This window comes from Megalopta genalis, chromosome 15 (assembly GCF_051020955.1).
Source record: "Megalopta genalis isolate 19385.01 chromosome 15, iyMegGena1_principal, whole genome shotgun sequence".
NCBI lineage: Eukaryota > Metazoa > Arthropoda > Insecta > Hymenoptera > Halictidae > Megalopta > Megalopta genalis.
Genome location: NC_135027.1, coordinates 861810 through 885218, shown reverse-complemented (window position 1 = coordinate 885218; position 23409 = coordinate 861810). Strand labels below are relative to the sequence as shown.

Here is a 23409-nt window from a genome sequence, read left to right as displayed (position 1 = left end):
TTACTGTTCCTTTCGTCGTTTTGTAAAACGCGTCGTCCGAGTCCAGTCCGCATTTTTATATTAATTTCTTTATTGTTGTTGTCTTGTCTCCGTGATATATTTCTTTTGTCATTTCCCAGTTATATTGTTGTTTCGTTGCTTTTTATGACACGTTTTTGACATTTGATGTCGGACGCGCCTTCCACAAGTTCTGCGTTCGAAGATGATAATGATAAATAACCGCTTAAAACGATGATGCAACGTATGCAACAAGATCCAAAAGCAATCATGAAACTCCTTACAAGAGTATACATATTATAGTAAACGAAACATATGCGACGATTGCTATCAATCCGAAAATCTCGGCCAAAGAAATGTTGGGTACAATAATTCAGATATACGGCCCTGTTTTATCAGAATATCGCCACGTGAATTTGTTTATGTCCGGTGATTCGACTCGGTGAACGGACTTGAAGAGTTTCATAGTTAAACCACAGGACCTTGTACGTAATCAGAGGCGACGGAACTCGCTAATCGAATGGACGCTTCTTTTTCGAGAACTTTAATAATCTTGAAACAATCAACATTCAACATTTTGCTCGACTCGAAGACATAGACAACTGGATCTCTCGACGACAGGAATTCAAGTTTGAAGCAACAGCGCGACGCCAGCCAAGGTCCACTTGGCAGGTTTGTCCTTGGTCTTGAGATTGAAGGTCCACACGTAGGTGGGTCCTCTGGTCCTGGTCTTGTAGACTGGACACTCGTACATGTTCCTGAGATCCTGCTTGTCCTGCGTGATCGCTCGCACGTTGATCACAGGCATAGCTGGGAACAGCTCCTTCGATTTCGAGTCGACGATGATTCCGGTTTGAACGTCCCATCTGGCGCCCTCCATGAAGATTCCGTGGATGTAAGCGCCGTCCCTGGGCGCCGAGCTACGACAGAGAACGCGGAATCGAATCGAAATTACGCTATCGTTCTCCTTTCCGTCGCTTACGTGAATTCTTCCTTGTTCTTCTTCGTCACGTCGCACTGCAGACACATCTTGTCGAGGGGTAGCTCTTGTCTCCTGGCAGTCGACTGCATAATGGCTGTCAATAGGGACTGGGGGTTGAAGAATCCCGCCAGCCAGACCGACGACGGCAGCTGGAACAAGATTTGAAGCGAGGCTTCTCGGTGACAGCGACGAGTGAGAGTTCCGATAAGCATTTCCGGGATAAGCATTTTCTTACGACGAAGTCTGTGGACCAGGTTTCCAGCTCCCTGATCCTCAGCAGCAGGTCAACGAACCAGCCGGCGAGGCCCAAGAGAGAAGGATAAGCCCTCTGAGCCCAAACAGGAGGCACTTGGTCGAGGAACACCGCGTTCTCCAGGTCCTCCATGTCCGACGTGATGGTCAGCTCACCCTTCAGACCGAGATCCAGCTCGCGAAGCGACCTCTTGATCTCTATCGTCAGATAGTTCATCCTTTCGCATTCCTGGAACGCTACGATCACGTACGGGGTCCTCTCCTCCACCTTGCCCATGATCTCTGTCATGTTGAACTCGTCCGGCAGCTTCTCCATTATTTCGTCCAATATTTGCTTCACCTAGACAGGACCGTTCGATCAACGAGTCATAAACGTTGCAACGTCATGATTTTACCTTCTCTTCCCGAGTCACCGTTTGCCCACCGGAGCTCCCAGAGTCCCTAGGTTGCATTTCGAAGACGGTCTTGAAGAGATTCTCCGCGGTCATCGTCAGGAAGCCTATCTCTGCGTTCGGATGAAGGCCGTAGAGGTAAGGGGACTCTGGAGGCATCGCTTCGTCGATGTACGTGTGGTAGCCGGTGAGATCGGTGTTCGGGGGTGCGGGGAATCCTTCAGAAAAGAAACTTATACAGGATGTCCCAAAAATGTCTCGCAATCCGGAAATGGCGGGTTCCTCGGATCATTTGAAGCAGCTTCTTCCTTTACAAAATTTTTCTCGGAGGCACCGTTAACGAGTTATTAACGAAAAACAGTGACCAATAAGAATCGAGTACGATTGACGCGAGGCGGCCTAGCCAACCAGCGCACGAAGCCCAGTTCCGCTCATTGGCTCGGTCGCCTCGCGCCAGCCGAGCTCGCCTCTCATTGGTCATTGTTTTTCGTTAATAACTCGTTAACGGTGCCTCGGAGAAAATTTTTATAAAGGAAAAAGTTGCTTCGAATAACCCGAGGAACCCGCCACTTTCGGATTGCGAGACATTTTTGGGACACTCTGTAGATACTTCCTGACTCTCATGACTCCGAAAGCCAGTTTAATCGATCGCTCGTGGAATTTCGTCACCTGGCGCTAACTGAAGCTCCCCGTCCACGAGATCCGGCTGCATCAGCTCCTCCAGGTAGGAGACGCAGAGCCTCCTGTCCCAGTCGTCCGTGATGTGGCCTCCGTACATGATCTCCCCGAACAAGTACCTTGATCCAGCATCGACCATTAGGGGACAATTATTCGAGCCGAAGCAACGGTTAGAGGGAGCATAGCGTGAAACGCGAACCTCAAGTCCTCCCAGGGCACCTTGGCCGAGGCCTCCAGGTAATTATAGAGGACGCTGACGCTGATGTGAAGGTCGCCGACGTTGAACGGGTAGATTTTGTTCCAGCCCTGCGGGCCGAACTTGCGCCGCTCGGCGACCACCGCGTGGAAATAGCACAGGGAGAACAGGATCGCCTTGAACTCGGCCTCCTTGCTACACATCTCGAGCGTCTCCTGGCTGAAGTTGTCCAACGCTTTGTGGAGGTTCGCCTGCATCCCCGTCGGCGGCTCGTTCGTGATCTTAATGGACGACTCCAGGATCCCCTAATTCGTCTCGTTTCAGCCACGGTCGACCTCGCCTTACAATTTAGTTAGAGGGTGCCGGGGCACAAAGAGAATGTTTTACTTGGGGGATGATGTGTCCCGCGGGCGTGCTGGCCGGCTCCGCGCTCATGAACACCCTGTACTCGGCGTGGGACCCGTCCGCGGCGACTTCCAGCTTCTTCTCCAACAGCGGCAGCCACTTCTTCACCAAGTGAATGTTCTGCAGCACCACCCAGTGGCCGTTCGTAGCCGCCTCGTCCATCGCTTGCTCCGCGACGGTCTCCTGACCCTGACCCAAGGACACGTTGTGGAAGTTCTGGTCGTCCAAGCTGTAGCCGAGCCGACGACCGAGATCTTCCACGTCCTGGAAGCGGAACGATTTCGAAGAAATATCGTGGAAGGTTCGCGCGGAGAAGTTCGAGGATTTTTCAATTTAACCTTCAGAGGATTTACTCCCGGGGATAGGATGAAGAAGATCGGCGTCGATGGGCCAGTTTCCTCGAAGGACTTCGCGAACTCCACCGTTCTGCCTTCGATGTACCTGGGACCCAGCTTCTCCTCGATGAACGCGGCGATCGCGTAGGTCATCCTGTCGGGTCGCAGCGCTCTCAGCATGCACAGACGCTGGATGGTCGTCTTGTTCTTCCACTCCTGCGGGAACTTCTCCCGCTCCGGGCACTCGCATTCGACCAGCTTCTTCCAACGTTTCGCCGAGCTCTCGATGTCCCTGTCTAAATTGCTGCGCGGAAAAACGAACGGAACGAGTGATCCGACCGGGCGAGTGATTAAAATGTCTCTCACCGAAACTCCTCCCGGCTGGCCAGGCTCCTGATCCCTCCCCAGCTGGTGTTGGTGAGAAAGTCAACGGGCGAAGTGACGTGGGGCGTGATGGGGAACCGCAGGAGGAAGTCCAGCTCGCCGGTGGTCACCTCGTTCCGTGCCAACAATATCTGGAAGGCCATCTGCGAGGCGAAGATCAGCTTGTCGCACTCGAACAGCCCTCTGCTGGTGTACATGAACACCGAATACGTGATGCACTCGATCAGATTCTTCACCCTGCCGGACACGTCCGGCGCCGGGTCCGCCTTCGAGATTGCGTTCTGGAACACGACGCTGAAGGCCTTCAGCGAGAACTGATAGATCGGATTGATGGTGTTCAGATCGTTCAGGATGAAATAGAGGAGGGAAGCTCTGGCGGCCGCCGGTCGATACAGTTCCCGAGCAGCGTCGATCTCTTTGCTGGTCCCGCGGGCTTCCGTCACCTTCGACTCGATTTCCGCCGCTGTCCTCTTGGTCGTCTCGAGGTTCTCCACCAGCGACGTGTCCCCTAACACGTTGCTGCCAGCCGACGACAGTCTGCGGCCAATTGTCGGCTCGTCATCGGAAAACGATCAGAGGATATCGGACGAACGGGAAACGTCGGGCCACCGCGAAAGCTCGCGCCGCTTCTGACGGGGCTCGCCGTCGAAATAGTTGAACAATTTGTTCGCAAGATTCGATCATTCGTTGCCATTTATCGTCGTTAGACCGCGGATCTTTACGCGAAATAAAAAGTCCTTACGATCGTTGCGAGAAACGCGAGTCTGATGAAAGTCTCTTTCCTCTTTCGGTCGTTTTAACAGGAAAGTTATTCGGAAGTTTCCTAATGTTTGCAAAATTTTATATTTGACCTAGTTGTTTCTGTTAAAAATGTCAGTCTAATCTTCATCGACCGAAGCAGCGTTAACCTTCTCGATAGCCTAATGAAAGCGCGAGAGAGCTCTTAGCGGTCGCACCTCGATAACAGCGAGTCCTCCAGGCTGTTCAACGTGATCTTGAAGTCGTTCTGCTGCCTGGTCAGCTCTGCCTTCAACTCCTCGAGGTCCGGTCGTTCGGCCTTCACCACTTCCGCCAGCAGTTGATCCTCGAGGCCGTCCCTCGTCACCGTGAAATTAATCAGGGTTGTTTGCGCCTGCATCTCGGGCTTGTAATGCGGATTAGCCAGCTTGGTGTGCAACAGTAATCTGAACAGCGGGTTGTACTCGACCTCCTTGTCGCCGATCTTAATCGCGCGACCCTTCTTAATCAAGTTCCTGCCCAACAGAGGATCCAACACCGGGTCCACCGTTTCGCCGATGTTCTCGACTAGAACGGTCGATCCCGATGCCAGGGACTGCTCGATGACATCCAGGCAACCCTTCTGACCGAGCCTAATGACCCTCAGGTCCTCGCCGTACTTCTGTTTGATCCACTTGATGCCCTGGAGCTGCGAAAAGTTGATCGTTTTAGAGGCGACGACGCGAAGCTCGCGGGTGGAACGATGCAATTACGTACTTGGGGATCGATCATCAACGGCCAACGATCCGAGTTTGTCAGGATGGTGGCGTTCTCTGTGGACATCCTGTCGTTCGGCAGGCCCTCGTTGTTCCATTTGGCTATCTGAGTGTCGTCCGTCAGCAAGGACAGCGGGTCCAGACCTTCTGTTATCGGAACCGGCGGCTCCATCGCTCTCAGGAACGGCAGCCATTGCTTCTGCTGTAGATCCAGCCGGAATTGCTTCGTGAAGCAGCCAACGTACGAGATGAACGCTGTTACCAGCAGCACGTCGCCCGGCAAGGTCGACGCTTGCTGCATGAAACTTGGACAAGTCGTTTACATTTAGCCTTTCGAAAGTGCAATCGCGAAAGCGCAATTTACTCCTCGCGAAACTTACTTTGCGACGGAGTCCGCCCACCGAACGTTCTCCGAGGCTAAACCACCTACCAGCCTGTTAGCCAGCGCGATAGTCGCGTTCGTAGCGTCAGCCTCTTGCTGACACTTCAACTTCTCGGCCGTGGCCTGCTCGAAGTCCGCCGTCAGCTTCGCCAATTGCTCCTCGAGAGACTGCGTTCCGAAGCAATAACGATACCAATAATGTTGGCGAGAACTTATGCGCTCGAAACGAATTATAGTCGAACTGTACAAATTGTCACCTACAGCAACTTTTCGTTTAATCACGCCCAACTTGTCCTGCGCGGCAGCGAGCTCGGCGTTCGCGTGTGCCAGCGCCTTCCTCTTCGGCTCCACGTCGCAGAACACCTCGTAGAACTTGATGATGTTGATGACCCAGGCGCAGAGACCCGCCGCCGCCGCCGATTTCGACCTAACGAACTCGGGTTCGAACTCGGAGTCCTTCAGGTACGGTTGAATGGCCTTGATCACCTCGGGATGGATGTTCTCCTTGTCGTAATTGATCAGAGAGTCGAGGAACGTGTCGACCTTCGCCATCACGATCTAAACGGGCGGAAGAATGCTCGCTGCAACATTCCGGGGCGATTCGTTGACCTCGTTTTACCTTGGCAGCCTTCCAGCTGCGATCCTTGGGCACTTTGCCTGCTGGTGCCAGCAGGACCATCACAGCCGCCGTCACGTTGGTCACAGCGCCTGGAGGCGAGCCGAACGACTTTAATTCGGTTAGGTTCGCCTTGTTCAGGGTGTTCAGAGCTTCCTGGGCCGCCAGCAGCGCCGGCTCCGCCTTCGTCAGATCCGCCTCGCAGTCCTTTTGCTTCTTCGACACTTCCTCCGCGATGATCGCCACCTTCGACTCCTCCTCGTCGGCTGCAGACAATCGAAAACGAATTTGCATCGGACTTAGGTTCGGCCGAAATGATCGAGGCTTGCGCACCTAAAGCCTTCTCCTTCTGCACCTTCTCGGTCTCCACGCCTACGATCGCGATCAACGCGTCCGCGGCGTCGTTCTTCTGCTGCAACTCCACCTCCTGCACGGCCAGCTTCTCCTTCAGCTTGTCCACCTGCACCGCGGTGGATCTGAGCTTTTCCAAACCGTTCTCCAACCTGGCGACTCGGCCGCGAAGCTCCTTGGACTTCGTCTTCAGCAAACGGGTGTACAGGCTGATCTGTTCGAGGAAGGACTTCGGCGTTGTGTAATTGTAGCGACGCTCGCTGGCTAAATAGTGGCGGCTGGCTGCGTTGACGCTGGTGTGGGCGTGTGCCATGAACTTCGCCGCCGAGTCTCTGAATCAGGAAAATTCGTCGGACTTCGAATTCGGAAAATTGCAGTCATCGTAAGCGATTGTTACGTTTCGGTACGTTGCCGCGGTTCGATCGCGGCAGTGTATCGAGACTGTGTACTCGGACCCGAAGCGCACGCAATTCGCCGAAGTCCGTTTCCAACAATCGTTGCTATTGCCCGAAGATACTATTCGCGTTCCCCTCGGCCACAGAATGCCCCGGAATACCTATAACTTTCGGGAAGTTCGTCCAACTCCTGCAGGAACCTCTTCGACACAGACATCAAAGCTTCTTGCGGCCATTCGTGAAACCAGTTTATCGCCGTGCTATTTATTATGGCCGGGAATTTCCTCGAGCGGACCCTTAAAGTGGATCCTACCGGGGAGAAGCAGAGAACTATTCGGAGCTGCCTGCGCACCCGGTCGATGAAGAACTTCCAGCAGTTCTCGCGGGTGTCTAGCATCCCGGCACCTTTCACCTCGTTGCGGACGCCTGTGACCGTTCAGTATCTATTAGGTGTATTCTACGCATCGTCATACGTCGTAAAGGGTTGTTGCAATCTGCTGAAGACAGATTTCCATCTGGCCTCGCGCCGACCACGTCATAATTAGGCTGCGGATCTTTTTGTGCACTTAGAGCGAAAATAGATAAACGAAGCACAGAACAGCGAAGACGAGAAAAGAATTTTAATAATACTGCAACGTTGCTTTTAGTATATTAACCCTTAGCGCTCCGAAGGCTCCGCTACGGAGACATTTGTCATTTGTTCCGTAACTCCGAAGGCTCCGCTGCGGAGCCAAATGTTTTTAGCACACGTTATCGTCGGCGTTAGCAATTGTTATCTGTAGTTAAAACGAGCTAAGTCTGTACCATTACGATTAAACCATTTTTTGACCTTTTCTATGGTTAGCAACATGGAGAAAAATAAATATTATGATGAGAATTTAGAGCCGAGTGATACCGAAGACGTATTTGATTTTGAAGAGTTAAAAGACATTGTGGAAGACGATGTTGGTTATGATTCTGACACTTCAAGTAGTAGTAGCAAAATTACACTACCAAAGAGACGAAGAATGAGAATTATTGAAAGTGAAAGCGAAGATTCATTACAAGACTTAGATGAATGGCATGATGTTACGGAAGAATTACATATTCCAGATAGAATACCTTTTAGTGTATTGCCACAGGTCACTGAACCGCAAGTTTCTACAAACATTGAACAGCCGATACAATATTTTTAATTATTTTTCACGGACGAATTGGTAAATGAAATTATAAAGGAAACCAACAATTGCGCAGAAAATGTTCTAAACTCGAAATAAGACTTCCTTTATCTCAGACGCTTCGCTCCAAAAATATGCCGGAGTTGCTGGTAGGCAGTACTCGAGAAACGCGCGGAGCGTTAAGGGTTAAAAAATACTGCAACGTTGCTTTTACTATATTAACATCGTTAACCTTTTAGGTACGGCTGAATTCTGTGCGAGGCTATTTCTCTGGACGGCAAAGTCTGATATGTACTGTACAGAGTGTCTGTATATTCTGTCTGTATATTGTTAAGATACAGTTATATTGTTAAGATAAGTCTGTATATTGTAAATCGATGTGAAGACAAAATAAGTGTGAAACAATGCATATGAAGACAATTATTTGATTCAAACGATGACCGAGTGAGCTACTAGAGTAAGCCACTATAGTGGCGCGTCGTTCAGAGAGATGACATCCGCGGAAGCCACTATAGTGGCGCGTCGTGCCTAAAAGGTTAAAAGAAGGAACATATCTTCATCTAATATCTGTTCGACACGCGAGACGATGACAATAAGATCCGCAGACTAATCGCAATGCTGCCGAGCAGCGAACCTGCAATGATGTTCTCGACTTCGTCCTCGGCGAACAGGTCGGGAACCTCGCCGGAAGCTAACATGTCGTTGATCAGCACGAGGAACTGCTCGTTGGCGACTTGCGCGTCGGTCATCAAGAACACCAGGCCCAAGTTCTTCAAGCCTGCCTTGTTATACAGAACAGCGAGCTCCAATTTGAGATCAGTGATGCCGTAACCCTTCTTCAGCTGAATTTGGAACACCTCCAGCGTGCTTATGAACGCTGCCAGCCGGGACAAGCTCTGCTTGCCAGATCCTCCTACACCAACTAGAAGAGCGCTGCCTCTCGGCGACTCTAGGATCCTGTTTATGCGACAGACGTGCATCATGGCGTCCTCGAAGAGCACCAGGTTCATGGCTGCTACCAGGTCGTTGTAGCTGACCATTGCCTCGGACAGTAGTCTGTGCAGCGTCGCCCATTCCCTCACCGGCATGTATTTTGGCTCGCCGACACCGCCTGCGGAAAATAATTTTTTAGACTCCAACGTAGAAATTGTTCGAGAACAACTGATTCAGAGGGGGGCGAAATGACCTGCGAAGTGGCAGTAAATGTTCGGTTTCTCTAGCACAGCTCCCTCGTCGACCTCTTCCACGTTCTTCTTCAGGATGTCTAGCTGCAGCTTCGAGAAGCTTTCGATGTCCTTCTCGTCGGTCAATTTGTCCCCGTAAACCCGATGAGTCTCGTGGAGCCAGAGCCTGATCAGATCTAGGGCGGATGGCAGGCACTCGTTGCCGCTGAACAACATTCCTTGGAAGCAGTTCGACAGTTCTCGGAGATTGAAGATGTAGTGGAACTTCACCGCTGTCGGGAGGAACATCTGGGCGCAGCGATGATGAAGTTGGATGGAGGCTTGCACTATGTTGTTGCACAGCTCTGTGACCGAGTGGGGAAACCTGCAATGGCAGCATCGTCAGGGACTATTGCACTGAATAAAGGCGATGATAGATACCTGTGCTCGACGTTGGACAGATGCTGGGACAAAATGGAGGCGTAGATCGTGGTCAGGGAGTCGGTGTTCGGGAAACTGACAGCGAACACAGAGAAATGCCTCTGCAACCTCGGATTAATGGTGAACGATCCGGCGGTTGGGTTCATGCAACTGACGTACTGACAATTATGGATATCTTTCAGCGTCAGCTTGGTCCTGTCGTACCAGTGACCGTAATCCAGATGCTGGCGAATCAGAGTGTGCGGTTGAACGGTCCCATAAGCGTCCACCTCGGGCATGTTCATGTCGTCTATGAAGTACACTAAAGTCTTGTTCCCAGGCGGGCCGTAATTCCTGCCGGCTTTCTTCTCCAGCGACTTCTCCAGGATCTTCTGCAGCATCTCCGAAGTGGTATAGAAATTGAAGGGCACGTTGGACACGGCATAGTTCTCGGGCAGGTGTAGAAGCTTCTCGGCGACCAGCACCGTCTTCCCACAGCCGGCGGTGCCCACTAACATCACCGGATGTTTCTCCACCATCAGGAGATCCAGGAAGTACTTGATCCTGATGGACTCCGCCGTGTAAACCAGCACTGCTTGCAGTGGTATCTCAGGGTCCAGCTCGAACTTGGGCAGACGTTCGGTCCAGGGTGTGAAGCTCTTCGTCTCGGCGTCGATGTAATAATCGAAAACGGTGCCCTGCTGCGGAAACCTGATCTGCTTGAACTCGTTGACCCACCATTTGCTGAACTCCACCCTGTAATCTACGGTTTGATCCTGGAACATGGAGGAGCCGAACGCCCAAACCGCTGCGAACACGAAGTAGAGTTCGTAGTGCTCCTTCAAGAAGTCGATGCCGGTCAGCTCCGGTTTCAGCAGACAGTGTAACAAGTGACAGAGCATCTCCACGTGCGCCATGTCGGCGATAGGCGTGATCTTCTTGAACCTGGTCCTCAAGGTGTCCAAGCAAGGAGGGATGTACTTGTCGAACAGCATCACCAGGTTCGATTTCTCTATCGGCGAGATCCTCTTCTCCACCCAGCTGGTCACGTAGGGGTTCCAGCCTAGGTCCTGAGGATTGATGTACAGGATCCCAGCTCGGGACACCGTAGCTGGAGTGGCAGTCCTCAGGTTCGAGATTTCGAAAAGCAGTCTCATCACGGGCGTCAAAGCGATCCGTTCGTTGCTGGCTAAAGTTAGAACCTTGTTGTCGTCCATGACGGTGTTCAACGACTCGATCCACATCGGATCTATGTCGCCATCCAAGACGATCCACTTCGGATTCTCGCCTCCCAGATTCGCCTGCTCTCTCATGATCACGGAGAACAGACCGTCCTTCCACTCCCTGGTCGCCGGATTGATGATCCCGAAGAGTTCGTCGTTGGTGACAGCTTTGGGGTTCAGATCGTTGTACACGGGCTTCCTCTTCATGTTCTGGTAGGTCCTGAACAGGGTCTTCCAGACCTGGGTCTTGCCAGAGCCAGCGGTTCCCACGATGAACACCGAGTGCCTCACTTCGAGCAGTTCTTCCAATTGGACGACCTTCAAGATGAACCCATCCTCCGGCTGAAGTTGCAAGTCGGCTGCGGCTTGCTTCACCATCTTCTCGAACTCCGCGTCCCTCTTCCTGGGAACGTCCAGCGCCGGGAACAGGTCCGCGATCAGTCCCATGAAGACAGGAAGATCGTCGGACACCACTTTGGGGATGTTGAAGTCCCGCAGGGCTCGCATCAGCACTTGTTCTTCGGGTCTCCCAGGATCTCCGCGTTTCAAGCTTCCCGCGACCACCAACACGGACTTTATGGCTCTCAGGCCCCAATCGTAGTGATCCTGCTTGGACAGAAGCTCTTTGCACAGAGTGTACAACGTGATGAACTTCCTGGCGAGAATCCTGGCATCTTGGAAACCCTCCGCCACCAGCATGATCTCGCAGATCAACTCGAAATCGGGCACCACCATGGCGCAAGGTCTGAACAACGCTTTCAAGTTCTCCGGGAGCTCCGTGCGGCCAGCGTAGCCAGGATTCATGGTGATGAAGATGCCCACAGTCGGTTCCAGGCTGATCGTCTCTCCCATGAAGTTGAACTTGTCCTTCTTGTCTCTGATCGCGTCCTGAATCGATTTCACCTGGACCGCCACCACCGACAGGACCTCCACGGTGATTCGATTGAACTCGTCGAAGCAGCCCCAGGCTCCCGTTTGTGCCAGGCCCTTGTAGATGTTGCCGCAGGACTTGTAGTCCATTTGCTCCGAACAGTTGAACACGTAGACCATTATGCCCAATGCTCGGCCCAGATCCTTCGTTGTCTCGGTTTTCCCCGTGCCGGCTGGACCTGCCGGGCCACCTCCCATCACCAGGTGAAGGGACTGCGTCAGGGTGATGTAGCACCTGTCCGTCAAGGGCGTTATGACCAACCTAAATGGAAACAGGAACATTGCGATAAGGTTCGTGGAGCGAGAGCTGACGCGCGATGTCGGTTATCCTCTAAGATACTTCAGAGAGTAAAGGCTAAATTAGAAGGGGGATTAGATGACCCGCGATCCTAATACTCAAGCTCTCGCGTTTCTCAACAATTCTACTCGACTTCCAAGGTTACGAACGCGCTCGTAAAGAGCCCTAGGCCCTGTAACAGGAACTTTGCGATAAGGTTCGTGAAGCGAGAGCTGACGCGCGATGTCAGTTATCTTCTAAGATACGTCAGAGAGTAAAAGCTAAATTAGAAGGGGGATTAGATGACCCGCGATCCTAATACTCAAGCTCTCGCGTTTCTCAACAATTCTACTCGACTTCCAAGGTTACGAACGCGCTCGTAAAGAGCCCTAGGCCCTGTAACAGGAACTTTGCGATAAGGTTCGTGGAGCGAGAGCTGACGCGCGATGTCAGTTATCTTCTAAGTTACGTCAGAGAGTAAAAGCTAAATTAGAAGGGGGATTAGATGACCCGCGATCCTAATACTCAAGCTCTCGCGTTTCTCAACAATTCTACTCGACTTCCAAGGTTACGAACGCGCTCGTAAAGAGCCCTAGGCCCTGTAATAGGAACTTTGCGATAAGGTTCGTGGAGTGAGAGCTGACGCGCGATGTCAGTTATCCTCTAAGATACTTCAGAGAGTAAAGGCTAAATTAGAAGGGGGATTAGATGATCCGCGATTCTAATCCTCAAGCTCTCTCGTTTCTCAACAATTCTACTCGACTTTCAAGGATACGAACGCGCTCGTAAAGAGCCCTAGGCCCTGTAACGCTAACCTGGGAGTGTTTCCCAGGTACTCGTGCGAATATTTGAACTGGGCATCGCAAATATTGGCGAAGCAATCCTTCTCCTTCTCGTCCCACCGGTGTCGCAGTTGACTTTGCCATTGGAAGGCCTGCGAGGTCTCCACCTTCGACTGCACCAGCTTGGCGACCACGTCCCTCGAGTGCACGTCGATCGTGCAGATCGTCATCACCTTCTGTCTCTCCTGCTTCGTCAGTTCTCCGATCAGCAGCGCGATCAGGATGCTCAGCTGGGAGATCTGTTTCTTCAGATAGTCCTTCAGCGAGTTGTCGTAGCCCTCCTCCAGCCTGGAGAACGCGATGTTCACCTCGGTGGTCCACCAGATTTGCGTGCCGCACAGAGACACCTGAGCCGGATAGTCGAACAGCCATTGTTCCCGCGGCTTCTCCTCGTAGGCAACCACCGCCTCGCTGAAGTAGTGCCTTATGGTCACCCTCATGGCCCTCTGCAGGCCGTTCAGCCACGCCTCCACAGCCCCCTCGCAAGTCATCTCGCAGTTCGCGAATTCTACGTACTCGCCGTCCTTCGCGAACATCCCTTCGAACACGAAGAAACGTCGTTTCTCAACGAATCCTCGTTCGTCGATCTTTAGAGTATTCCGCTGAAAAGGTGGATAAGATAAATTGAAGATCTTTAAACTCACCCAGTACGCGTCTGGGCAGATTGTCGGCGCTGTCGTCGAACTCCAAGCGAGCCATGGAATCGAACAGCTTCGTCAGATGCTTGGCCACCACTTCAGGCTGATTGCCGTTCGACAGGATGTCCAACAAGTCGCTGGACGAAACGAAGTAGAACCTAGGGAAAGCAAGACGCTTCGTTTCCAAGTACTCTGCCAGGGCCTTCTCGCATAGAACCAGCTCCTTCTGCAGGATGTCCAGAGCCGACGCCAGGCCCTCTTTGTTGGTAGCCTCGACCACGTTGGGCGTCTTCGCCATCTCTTCCGTCATCAGCTTGAACTCTTTATCTATCCTGTCGAATCTCTCCGCGTCTACCGGCAGCTGCCTACGAATATCCTCCGAGGAGGTGAAAATGCTCTCCAGGTGCATCCAGGTCCGCTGAACCTCGAACCAAACTGTGGTCACTTGATCCGCGATGCTGAGCTTCTTCTGCCAGCTAGATACCTCGCCTAAGAAGTGGGCGATGAACTTCGAGGTGATGAGGTTTTGCAATTGCACCTGGAAGAGGTGGTGATTGTAATTTTCGTTTCGTTCTTTTTTGGGAGGGGGGGGGGGGACGTTCGAAAGTTGGTTCAAGCACCTGGTTCTCTTCCAGGGTCTCTATGAGTTCTTCGCTTGCCCTGATCAAGGTGGCGCCGGTTCTGGCGTGCGTTTCCTTCTCGAACTCCATTTTGGACCACGTGGTGTTTAGCTCCCGCATGTATCGTTCCATAGACATCTCTTTTACAGCCTTGTCCACGATGTTCTTCACCTCCTCCTCGCAGTCATGAAGGTTCAGCTCCAACAAGTCCGCCAAGGTCGTCGACTCGTCCATCACGAATCGAACCTAGACGCAGTGTACACTGTTCAACGCGTTCTCTGACGTTACACAGCAGTCGCAAGGTGTGTTTAATAGATTACTGAGTTTTCTAACGATATTTATTTGTGAACATAATTGACTGGAGATACGTGACAGCTGTGTTGTTTCGTGGTGATTTAAAACAGTGCGGTCGAGACGCTGGTGCACCAAGCAAAAATTGTCTGCGGACTTAGTGTAATATACAAAATAGTGTAAAAACTATATGTGTATATATAGTTTATACATAATATATATATAATAATATATATTCTTTATATAATATATTTTATATTATAATATAAATTATGAGCAGACATAGTGTGTAATATACAAAATAGTATAAAAACTATATGTATATATAGTTTATATATATAAAATATATATAAATATATATATAATATATATAGTAATAAATATATTTTTTATATAAAACATATACATAAAAATAATGAGCAGACACAGTGTAATATACAAAATAGTGTATATATATAATACATATAAATGGTACGTAGAATATTTTGAGAATGAAATGGGCGAAGCGGGTGATTGAAATGAGCATGTTCGTAAAGTAATCAATTTATTAATCGAAGTATATACAATTCACAAAAGGAACGATTCACGAATGACGCGTGCGTGTGCAGGCATGCACAGCAATGATGAATAATAATAAGTCGAACAAGAAAAAATTGTAATCGTGCGCGTATTTACAGTGGACTTACGGTCATTTCTGGAGTCATGTCGCCCAGCTTCTGCAACACCGATAGCGTATATACAGCTTGTGCAACCTAGCATCTAGTATTCCTGTGAATACGAAAATCCTCTCCCGTTTTCCTAATCTCGGCGCGCCTAATCTCCCGACGAGTCGGGAATCTCACACGGAATAACCGATCTATTGGGTTGGCAACTAAGTAATTGCCGATTTATTCAATGAAATAAAAATTTTTTTTTACTTGGAACGAAGTTTAATCCGTAATGTATTTTCCATTTTGTTCGATGACCTTTTGCCATCTCTCTGACAACTTGAAAATTCCACGCTCGTAGAAAGTCTGACCCTTTTCGGCCAAAAACTGAGTTAAGTGAGATTTTACAGCGTCATCGTCGTTAAAAGTTTTACCACGAAGGGAGTTGTCCAGGGATCGAAATAAGTGGTAATCCGATGGCGCGAGATCAGGGCTATATGGTGGGTGTAACATCAATTCCCAACCAATATCCATGAATTTTTGCCGAGTGGACAAAGACGTGTGCTGCCTATCATTGTCCTGCTGGAAAATGACATCTCTACGATTGACCAATTCTGGTCGCTTTTCCTTGACCGCTGCATTCAATTTGTTCAGTTGCTAACATTCACGGATAATAAAAAATAACATAATAATAATTTTATAATATAACATTTACGGATATCACAAAAATGGGAGTGAGAGACATCTATAACCGAAATCGGCAATTACTTAGTTGCCAACCCAATAATACGAAATCACAAAAAAAACCGTTCGTACGACAATATCACAAACTTCACAGGTATCTGTACTCCCGAATCGTTCTCTTCGCGTTTCTCAACCGTTCCGCGAACCTCTTCGGTACCTTAGTGCTATTCATCAGCTGTCTCCAGTGTCGTTCCCGAATTGCAGGGTTCTGGAGCTCCCCGACAGCCCTTAGAGAAGTCAGCATGTTCTTCACCGTCGCCTCCAGGGACACGTAAGCGTCCCACAGTCTCATCTCCTTGTCTAAAGCTAGGAAAAAGGAACGACATCGATGCCTCGAAGAATTCTACGAGTCCTTGCTCGGACGATCACCAACCTCTGATCTCCTTGGCAAACTTCTTGCACTCGATGTCCATGTTCTCCACGTCGATCTTCCGCCACGGCGTCGTTTTCCAACCCTCTATGCTGCTCCTCACGATGTTCACGTAGTCCCAGAGCTGCTTCAGCATCCTCAGCTCCTTCCTACACTGCCTCAGCACCTTGAACTCTGGCACGATCACCTCGAACAGCGACGCAGACTCCTGGATGTCCTTCATCTGCGTCTCCAGCATCAAGATCTCCCGGTGGCCCTCGTCCAGTAGCTCGTAAGGGTTCTGGCACTCGTACTTGAAGAAGTTGTAGCGGCGAAATGCCTCGCGATAGTGCGTTATCGTTGTGTCGAACGCGGAGATTCGGCCTCTGATTCTGGACACCTCGCCTGTCGCCGAAATGTATTTATTCGTTTCGTTATCTCATCCGTTGGCTCGAGTTAGGCGAACTCTCGGCAGATTTCTGCTTAATAAAATTAAGCAGAAAGATTTTTATCTATCGTAGAACCGCGAGCGTATTGAAACAGATGGCAATCGATTCGAGCGAATGGGGAAGCGTTAAGTGAAATTTTCCGGGATTTACGAGCGTACCGGCCTGCAATGGGGCCACTTGCTGCTTCACCATGAGGGCGAGCTTCTTCGTGTTGGCCCATTGTTCCGGCAGCTCTTGCAGGAGGACGTTCACCTCCTCCGGGATGTCCTGGTCGTAAAACTTGAGCAGCTCGATCGTCTCCTCGAGCGGCTGGAACATCTCGTCGGTGGTCGGCTGTCTCTCTTTCACTTGCAGAAGATACCCCATCACGCTGACTAGGCCGACGTAGTCGCCCGGCTGGATTGGCTGGAGCAGACCCTCGTCTGCTCTCCTAAGGATTTCGTACTCTTATTATTGTCTCATCTTCGTCGCACGATTATCCGGCATAACCGCAGCGGTGAATAAAATTACCGATTGCATGGAAACATCGGGGCCGAGGAACGAAAGTATTTTTTGTCGCAAAATTTTCGACCGGTCACATTTTTTTATCTTCAAATCGTCGATACTACAAATATTTTTTCTTAAGAAACGAGTTGCTTTATTCGCACTTACGTTGCAATAAAAATAGAGGAGAGTCTAAATAAATTCAGACTGTGGATTTTTGTGCAAAATAAAAATTGCCTGCATTAAATGCAAGATATCAGAAGCTACGCTTTCTTTCTTTAATTGTTGTATTAAGTTCAAAGTAAATAGAACAGCATCTTGAAATTCTTTAGAATGTTTTTACCGTCTCGTATTTGTTTCACTTATAATTTCGTTATGAATGCATAAAATCAGCAGTCTAACCATTATTCTTCCAACGCAATGACTGCCAAGCTGATTTTGAAGAAATCTGTACTATACGCCAACATTCCCTTGTTTTAAATGAATAATAATAAGTAAATCCTTTTTTGTTAGTAACAGACGTTTACCTTAACAGACGTATCGTAGTGAACGTCTACCATGAGATAACTCGTGGTTGGCAATCAATGTGTTAATTATTTCCAGAGCTCGTCAGATTTAGCGTTAAAGTCTTTAGAAGCTGCAAAAATCTTCACCCGCGCAAAGTAAAAAAAAAAGAAAAATATAACTTCCTTCTTCCTCGAGTATTGAAAATAATGAAAATAAATGCTACGCGAATGTGATGTGTTTCTTTTATAGTTGGAAGGAGAAACACCTGATGAACGATCCCAAATCCGAGAGGCTGCTGGTGACGCGATCGACCAGATGTCTCTTGAACATGCTAGACCATTTGCAGACCATGTTCAGCACCGACTGTCTAAAGGGTCTCAGGTCTACCCTGAACCAGCCGCAAAACACTTTCGACGCTTCCATTTCCTCGATCTCGAGATAGAGGCCCTCGTAAAGGTCGATTTGCTCGCGGAATTGCTCCATTTTCGGCGGCGACCGCGCCGGCCCCTTGGGATCTTGGACAGCCACCATCTCCATTTCCTCTATCGTCAATTGTCGGCTATACTCGAGGAACTGTTGCATCACCATGTCCCTGTCGTCCAACCAGAGATAGGCGTACCCTGATAAAATAAAACGACGGAGGATCAACGGGATCGAATGGCAAACGCCGTCACGGGACCGTGATTAACGTAGGACGGCCATTCCCGAGGATTCGGCGTCTGCCGTTGCTGGCTCTTCAGCCTCTCGATGTCCTCGGTAACATAAATACTTTTTATTTCTATAAGGTACAGGTAATAGAAGTATGGAGAATTTTAAGAAGAAGATCGGCCAGGGCAAGTTTTTTTAACACTAAAACTACCGAGCCCCAAAACACGACTAATGTATATTGTTTTTTAACAATGCCATATTATAGTATTTATATTCTTCAATAAAGAAATGATATTTATATTATAATATAATAATATTTATATATAATATAAATATAAAGAAGAATATTTAAAAGAAATAATATTTACATTATAATATAATAATATTTATATATAATATAAATATAAAGAAGAATATTTACATTCTTCAGTAAAGAAGTGTACCTAAAAATTTCTCCCAGAAATATGTTCATAATATCAGGAAAAAAGTCAGAAGCCAGTCATTTCGACTGGTTCCATAGTTCCAGTTTTAAAGTTACTAATGACCTTCGAAGTTGCTGCAGAACTCGGTGGCATCCTCGACAGCAGTGGCGACGTTATTCAAAATTTCGTTCTTCATCCCCTTGATGTCGGAGTCCTCCTCGAGCTCCTCGGTGTATCCCGCGGCGTCCTCCTTCAGCCTGGGAAGCAGCGCGGCCATTCCAATGATATCGTCCAGCAAACGTAGGATCAATTGATCGAGCCCGTCGGGATCGTCTGGCTCCAGCGAGGGAACATAATAAAGATCAGGCTCTCTGAGCTCGAGCTTCGCTTCGAGCAAAGGCTCTCCCTGTCCGACGGAGTCCATGTTCTCCACCAAGTACCCTAACAAACATAGAAAAAGAGGATTCGCAGTCGAAACATCGGGGCCGTCGATCACCAATAGACGGAGGGAAAAGCGAGAGATAGAAACCTAACGAGCAGCCCAAAGCCCTCCGAAGGGACTCCGTAACAATGCCGTCGACGTACTCGACGTATCTGCGCCAGGGCTCCTCGATCTCGTCGCAGACTTGGAAGAGCGTCTTGTTCTCTTTCACCAACGAGTGGATCTGCTCGGCCGCTCTCTCGATCTCCGCGTACCGTTTCGATACCTTCTCGGGCCGCTCTTCGAACGACAATAAAGCGTCCTTGCGCCGGTCCTTTCTCTCGATCAGCGGCGTCCTGGTCCAGGGCTCGAGGATCGCTTTGATCTTGCCGACGTTCGTCTGTGCGGACTTGATCCGCCTCCAGAGGCCCTCGACCAGCTCGCCGAGCTCCACGATGTACTCCAAGACGCCGGCCGACCTCCAGCACAGCTCGTTCTCACCTCGGGACACCAACGAATCGATCCTCGTGATCTCGTTCTCGATCAGCTGGAACTCGACCCGAGTGGTCGTCTTTCGAACGCTGTTGTACGAGTCCACCGTCGCGCCCAGCAGCGTCCGGAACTTCCGGAAGGTCTCCACGTCTTCGGACACCTGCGCGAAACATCGTATTACCTTCCTCGGCTCTGATAAAAGGTATTCAAATAATATTTTTAATACAAATTGTGCTAAACGACTTGAATCTTCTTTAAATGTTAAAGAAGACTAGCTTGCCAGGGAGAACGTCTAGAGGAGAACGTTGCTCGAGGTACCTTCACAGCCTCGTCGGGGATGTCCGAGCGAGACATCTGCTTCAGGTAGTTGACTTCTTTCAGCACGGCGAGGAGTTCTGGGTCGAAGTTCAGGAGCAAGGTCGAGTCTTTCTCGCGCGCCAGAATGTTGCGATTCAGGCCGATGTCCACGGTCTCCGGCACGGTTCGCGCCCATTCCGTGAACAGCTCGTCGTCCTTCTCGCCGAAGATCCTGATCAGCCTCTCGTAGCGCCGCTCTATGCTCCGGCCCTCCTCGCTCGTTACCATCCTGAAGCAAAGTTTCGAATGCATAGGGCTTGGATGCGGGATTCGAATCGGCGAGCGTGTCCCGCGAGACTTTGCACCGGTAATGCCGTTTCGAAAGCTCGCCGGGGTTCTTACGGGTCGCGAATCTCGGCGGAAGCGACTCACGGGTGTTGAATAGTCTTGAAAGATTGGACTGGCAGGTCAATGCGTTGCCGCAGCATGCTGGTGAACGTGAGAGCCGCCGCAAGCGGCGGAAGATTAATTAGCGCGCCTCTGGTGCCGCGATTGAACAGCACTTCGACCACCGTCAGCTCGACATTTAGGAGGTCCAAAATCCTGGTGTAGCGATCCGTGAACTGCTTGCTTATCACTGGCCTGTCGAGCACGGACCCGGCGATATTAATCAGCTGAAAGATGAGATCCGAGGGAGATCGATCGCTTCGAATTGGCCTCGGCCGTTCTTTTATCGACCGCTGCTAACCTTGAACACGCTCTCCAAATTCCCGCAGTCGTCGAATGCCTGGCAGAGTATGGCGGCGAGCTTGCTGTCGAGATCGGTGATCGCCTTGTTGAATTTCTGACAATCGACGGAGAAACATTCGTCGTCGGGTTCCAAGGCGTCGTTGGCTCTCACGGTGAAGGAGACGAAAAGCTGCTGGAACTCCTTGTAGACGTTGATGATCCTGCTGCTGAGGGATCGGCCGAGTATCCCGCCGATCTCTATCTTCTCCAGTTTCGAGAACTCCATGACTGTGTTGAAGAGCCACTCTATATCGGCGAGCCTTCTCAGAAATGCGTCCAAACGTTGGAAAACCGCGCTGGAATTGAAGGTCCACGGCGGAGCGTTCGGCTTCAAGGCCGGCATGTTCTTCCGCAGCTCGAACTGCCGGCGGAATTCCTCGAGAACCCCTGTTCATTGAATTCAAGGAACTATTAAAATGTTCATCCACGGATCTTCGATTTACGATCTTCAAGGTCCGGATCAAGTTGTCGCAAATTAAGCGGTTATTAAATAACCTTAGACCAAGGGACTGATATCGAGGGATCATCAAATTCCTCGAGAACCCCTGCGGAATTCAAGAAACTCGTAAAACGTTCATCCGCGGATCTTCGATCTACGATCTTCAAGGTCCGGATCAAGTTGTCGCAAATTAAGAGGTTATTAAATAACCTTAGACCAAGGGACTGATATCGAGGGATCATCAAATTTCTCGAGAACCCCTGCGGAATTCAAGAAACTCTTAAAACGTTCATCCGCGGATCTTCGATCTACGATCTTCAAGGTCCGGATCAAGTTGTCGCAAATTAAGAGGTTATTAAATAATCTTAGACCAAGGGACTGATATCGAGGGATGATCGATTCCCGAAGCCCACCTCTCGACATCTGGACGCGCTGCAGCGCCTCGTCCACGTCGCTCTGGAAGATGGACGACGGGTCGAGGAATCGGCGAGCCTCCTGTATCAACAGGTTGCAGATCTGCCGGAGCATGATGATCACCTTCGACGAGCTCTGATAGTGGCTCGACTTCGACCAGGCCAATCCGAGCGAATGTATCAGCGTGGCCATCAGCGGCTTCGCCTCCGAGAACTCGACCTCCTCGACCGCTTTAAAGCACCTGGCCAGAGGCGACAGATACAAGGAGATCTCCTTCGCCTCGGCCATAGAGGACACCACGTTGTCGAAGAGCGTGCGGAAGCAGGGATAGTACGCGCTATCGGTGAGCTCCAGGATGCTCGCCATCTTCTTCACGCGGTCCTCTTGCAGCTGATCGTAGATGTACCTGAAAACGTCCTGCTCTTAGCAATTATTCACAGAGATCCAGGTTCGGATTCGGCAATCGGTCTACCTCAAATTCGCTAATTTAGCGGCCCAGTACTCCAATTCAATGTCAGGAGTTGGATTCTGGCCGTTTTCGAAGGCCGCGCCCGACTCCTGGGTGACGACGTCGTTCACCAAATACGCCCACTTTATCACGACGCCCTCGATGGCGCTCTTCAAGTACAGATCGACCGACTGGGGCCCCTCAGCTCGGACTTGCTTCTCCACGTCGGTCACCATCTCCATTCCAGCTGGCATCGGGAGGACTGTCCTACCGTTCACCTGCCCTTTCACCTAATTGATTAAAGATCAACTCTTTGATAGAGCATATTCCGCTTGATAAAGAATGAACTCACTTCGTTGCTCGATAAGGAATTTATTTATTACTTGATACAAAGTGCCTCGGAGAGCATGAACGTGTCTGCAGATGTCTTGGACCGCCACCTCGGGCAGATCTCTGTGGTTCTCCCGTTTTCTTAGCAGAGGAGCGAACACGCTGTCGACCAGAGTGGCCAGCTGGTCTACGACGCGGGACGATAGATCGCCGACGATCAACATCGAGGAGCAAGCGTCCTTTTCTCGCGGCAATGGTATCTGCTTGATCTTCACCGCGTAGATACCTGCATACGATCGGAATATATATGTATATTGAAGCAATGGGAACATAGATAGTCACTTTGAAGACATCATTTGTATTTCATAAAATCATTTTACTCGAGAGCATGAAAGCAAGGTAACAACGTTACGTTCTTATTTGCATGACTTAGAATCATAACGGCGTTAGAATCGCTGACAACGGTTATCGTCGACCGACAAAACTTATTGTTAAGATAATTTGCAGTTAAGCGAACTTTCTAGAAACTTTATAATTCGTTTCACTCGTCTTTTCGGCGTTCTCGCGTATATAAATTACATTTTACAAGTCAAAATGTACCGGAAACGCGACTTCTGCCACCGTAATTCCAGGCCACTCGTTCAACAGCGAGTGCAATTCAGCTTGGAAAATTCGCGAAAAATTCCGTAACCAGCCTCGCACCTTCGCCGACAAGTAGCCGTTGCTGACCGTGCCATGCGACTGTTATTCTTGAAGTTCAAGGACCATTTTACGAAGCTCGCGCCCGAGGAGCTCGCCGCGCGGTCTCCGTGTTTGTCTTCGGCGGAGCGGGAAGCTCGGCTCGGAAAATTCCGGGAAAATTACAGGACTCACCCTTGGTCCTCTGGCAGGGTATGGGGAACGAGCAGGACGCGACTAGCTGCGCGTTCGGCGTCAGGACAACGAAAAGCGCCGCGGGCACCGGATTATCCAGAAAGTCCATCACAGCGTTCCGGTACTCCTCGGTGAGCAGCAGCCTGGCCCATTTTTCCGGCTTCAGTTTCAGCGACTTCTGCACGAAACCTCCGATGTACTCCAGCCGGAAGTCCGCCGGACCGTCCGGCGCGGCCAT

General features: G+C 50.1%; 1 protein-coding gene across 1 annotated transcript; it reads right to left on the bottom strand.

The window, feature by feature from the left end:
- Positions 1-525: 525 nt before the first annotated feature.
- On the bottom strand, positions 526-23409 carry Dhc93AB (Dynein heavy chain at 93AB). Its single transcript, XM_033485790.2, has 36 exons — positions 23172-23409; positions 22352-22584; positions 21993-22258; positions 21520-21926; positions 20627-21054; positions 20311-20552; positions 19900-20167; positions 19198-19741; positions 18792-19109; positions 17864-18218; positions 16767-17038; positions 16184-16564; positions 15968-16116; positions 15106-15135; positions 14129-14374; positions 13515-14046; positions 12844-13408; positions 9620-12013; positions 9202-9563; positions 8650-9126; positions 7020-7284; positions 6446-6795; positions 6116-6378; positions 5758-6054; positions 5495-5664; positions 5116-5419; positions 4578-5047; positions 3604-4158; positions 3241-3541; positions 2885-3166; positions 2501-2802; positions 2293-2420; positions 1627-1841; positions 1215-1571; positions 980-1128; positions 526-917 (listed from the first exon to the last, which is right to left on the bottom strand). The coding sequence occupies exons 1-36, from the start codon at positions 23407-23409 to the stop codon at positions 623-625; spliced, it is 13410 nt and encodes a 4469-aa protein (XP_033341681.2). The 3' UTR covers positions 526-622.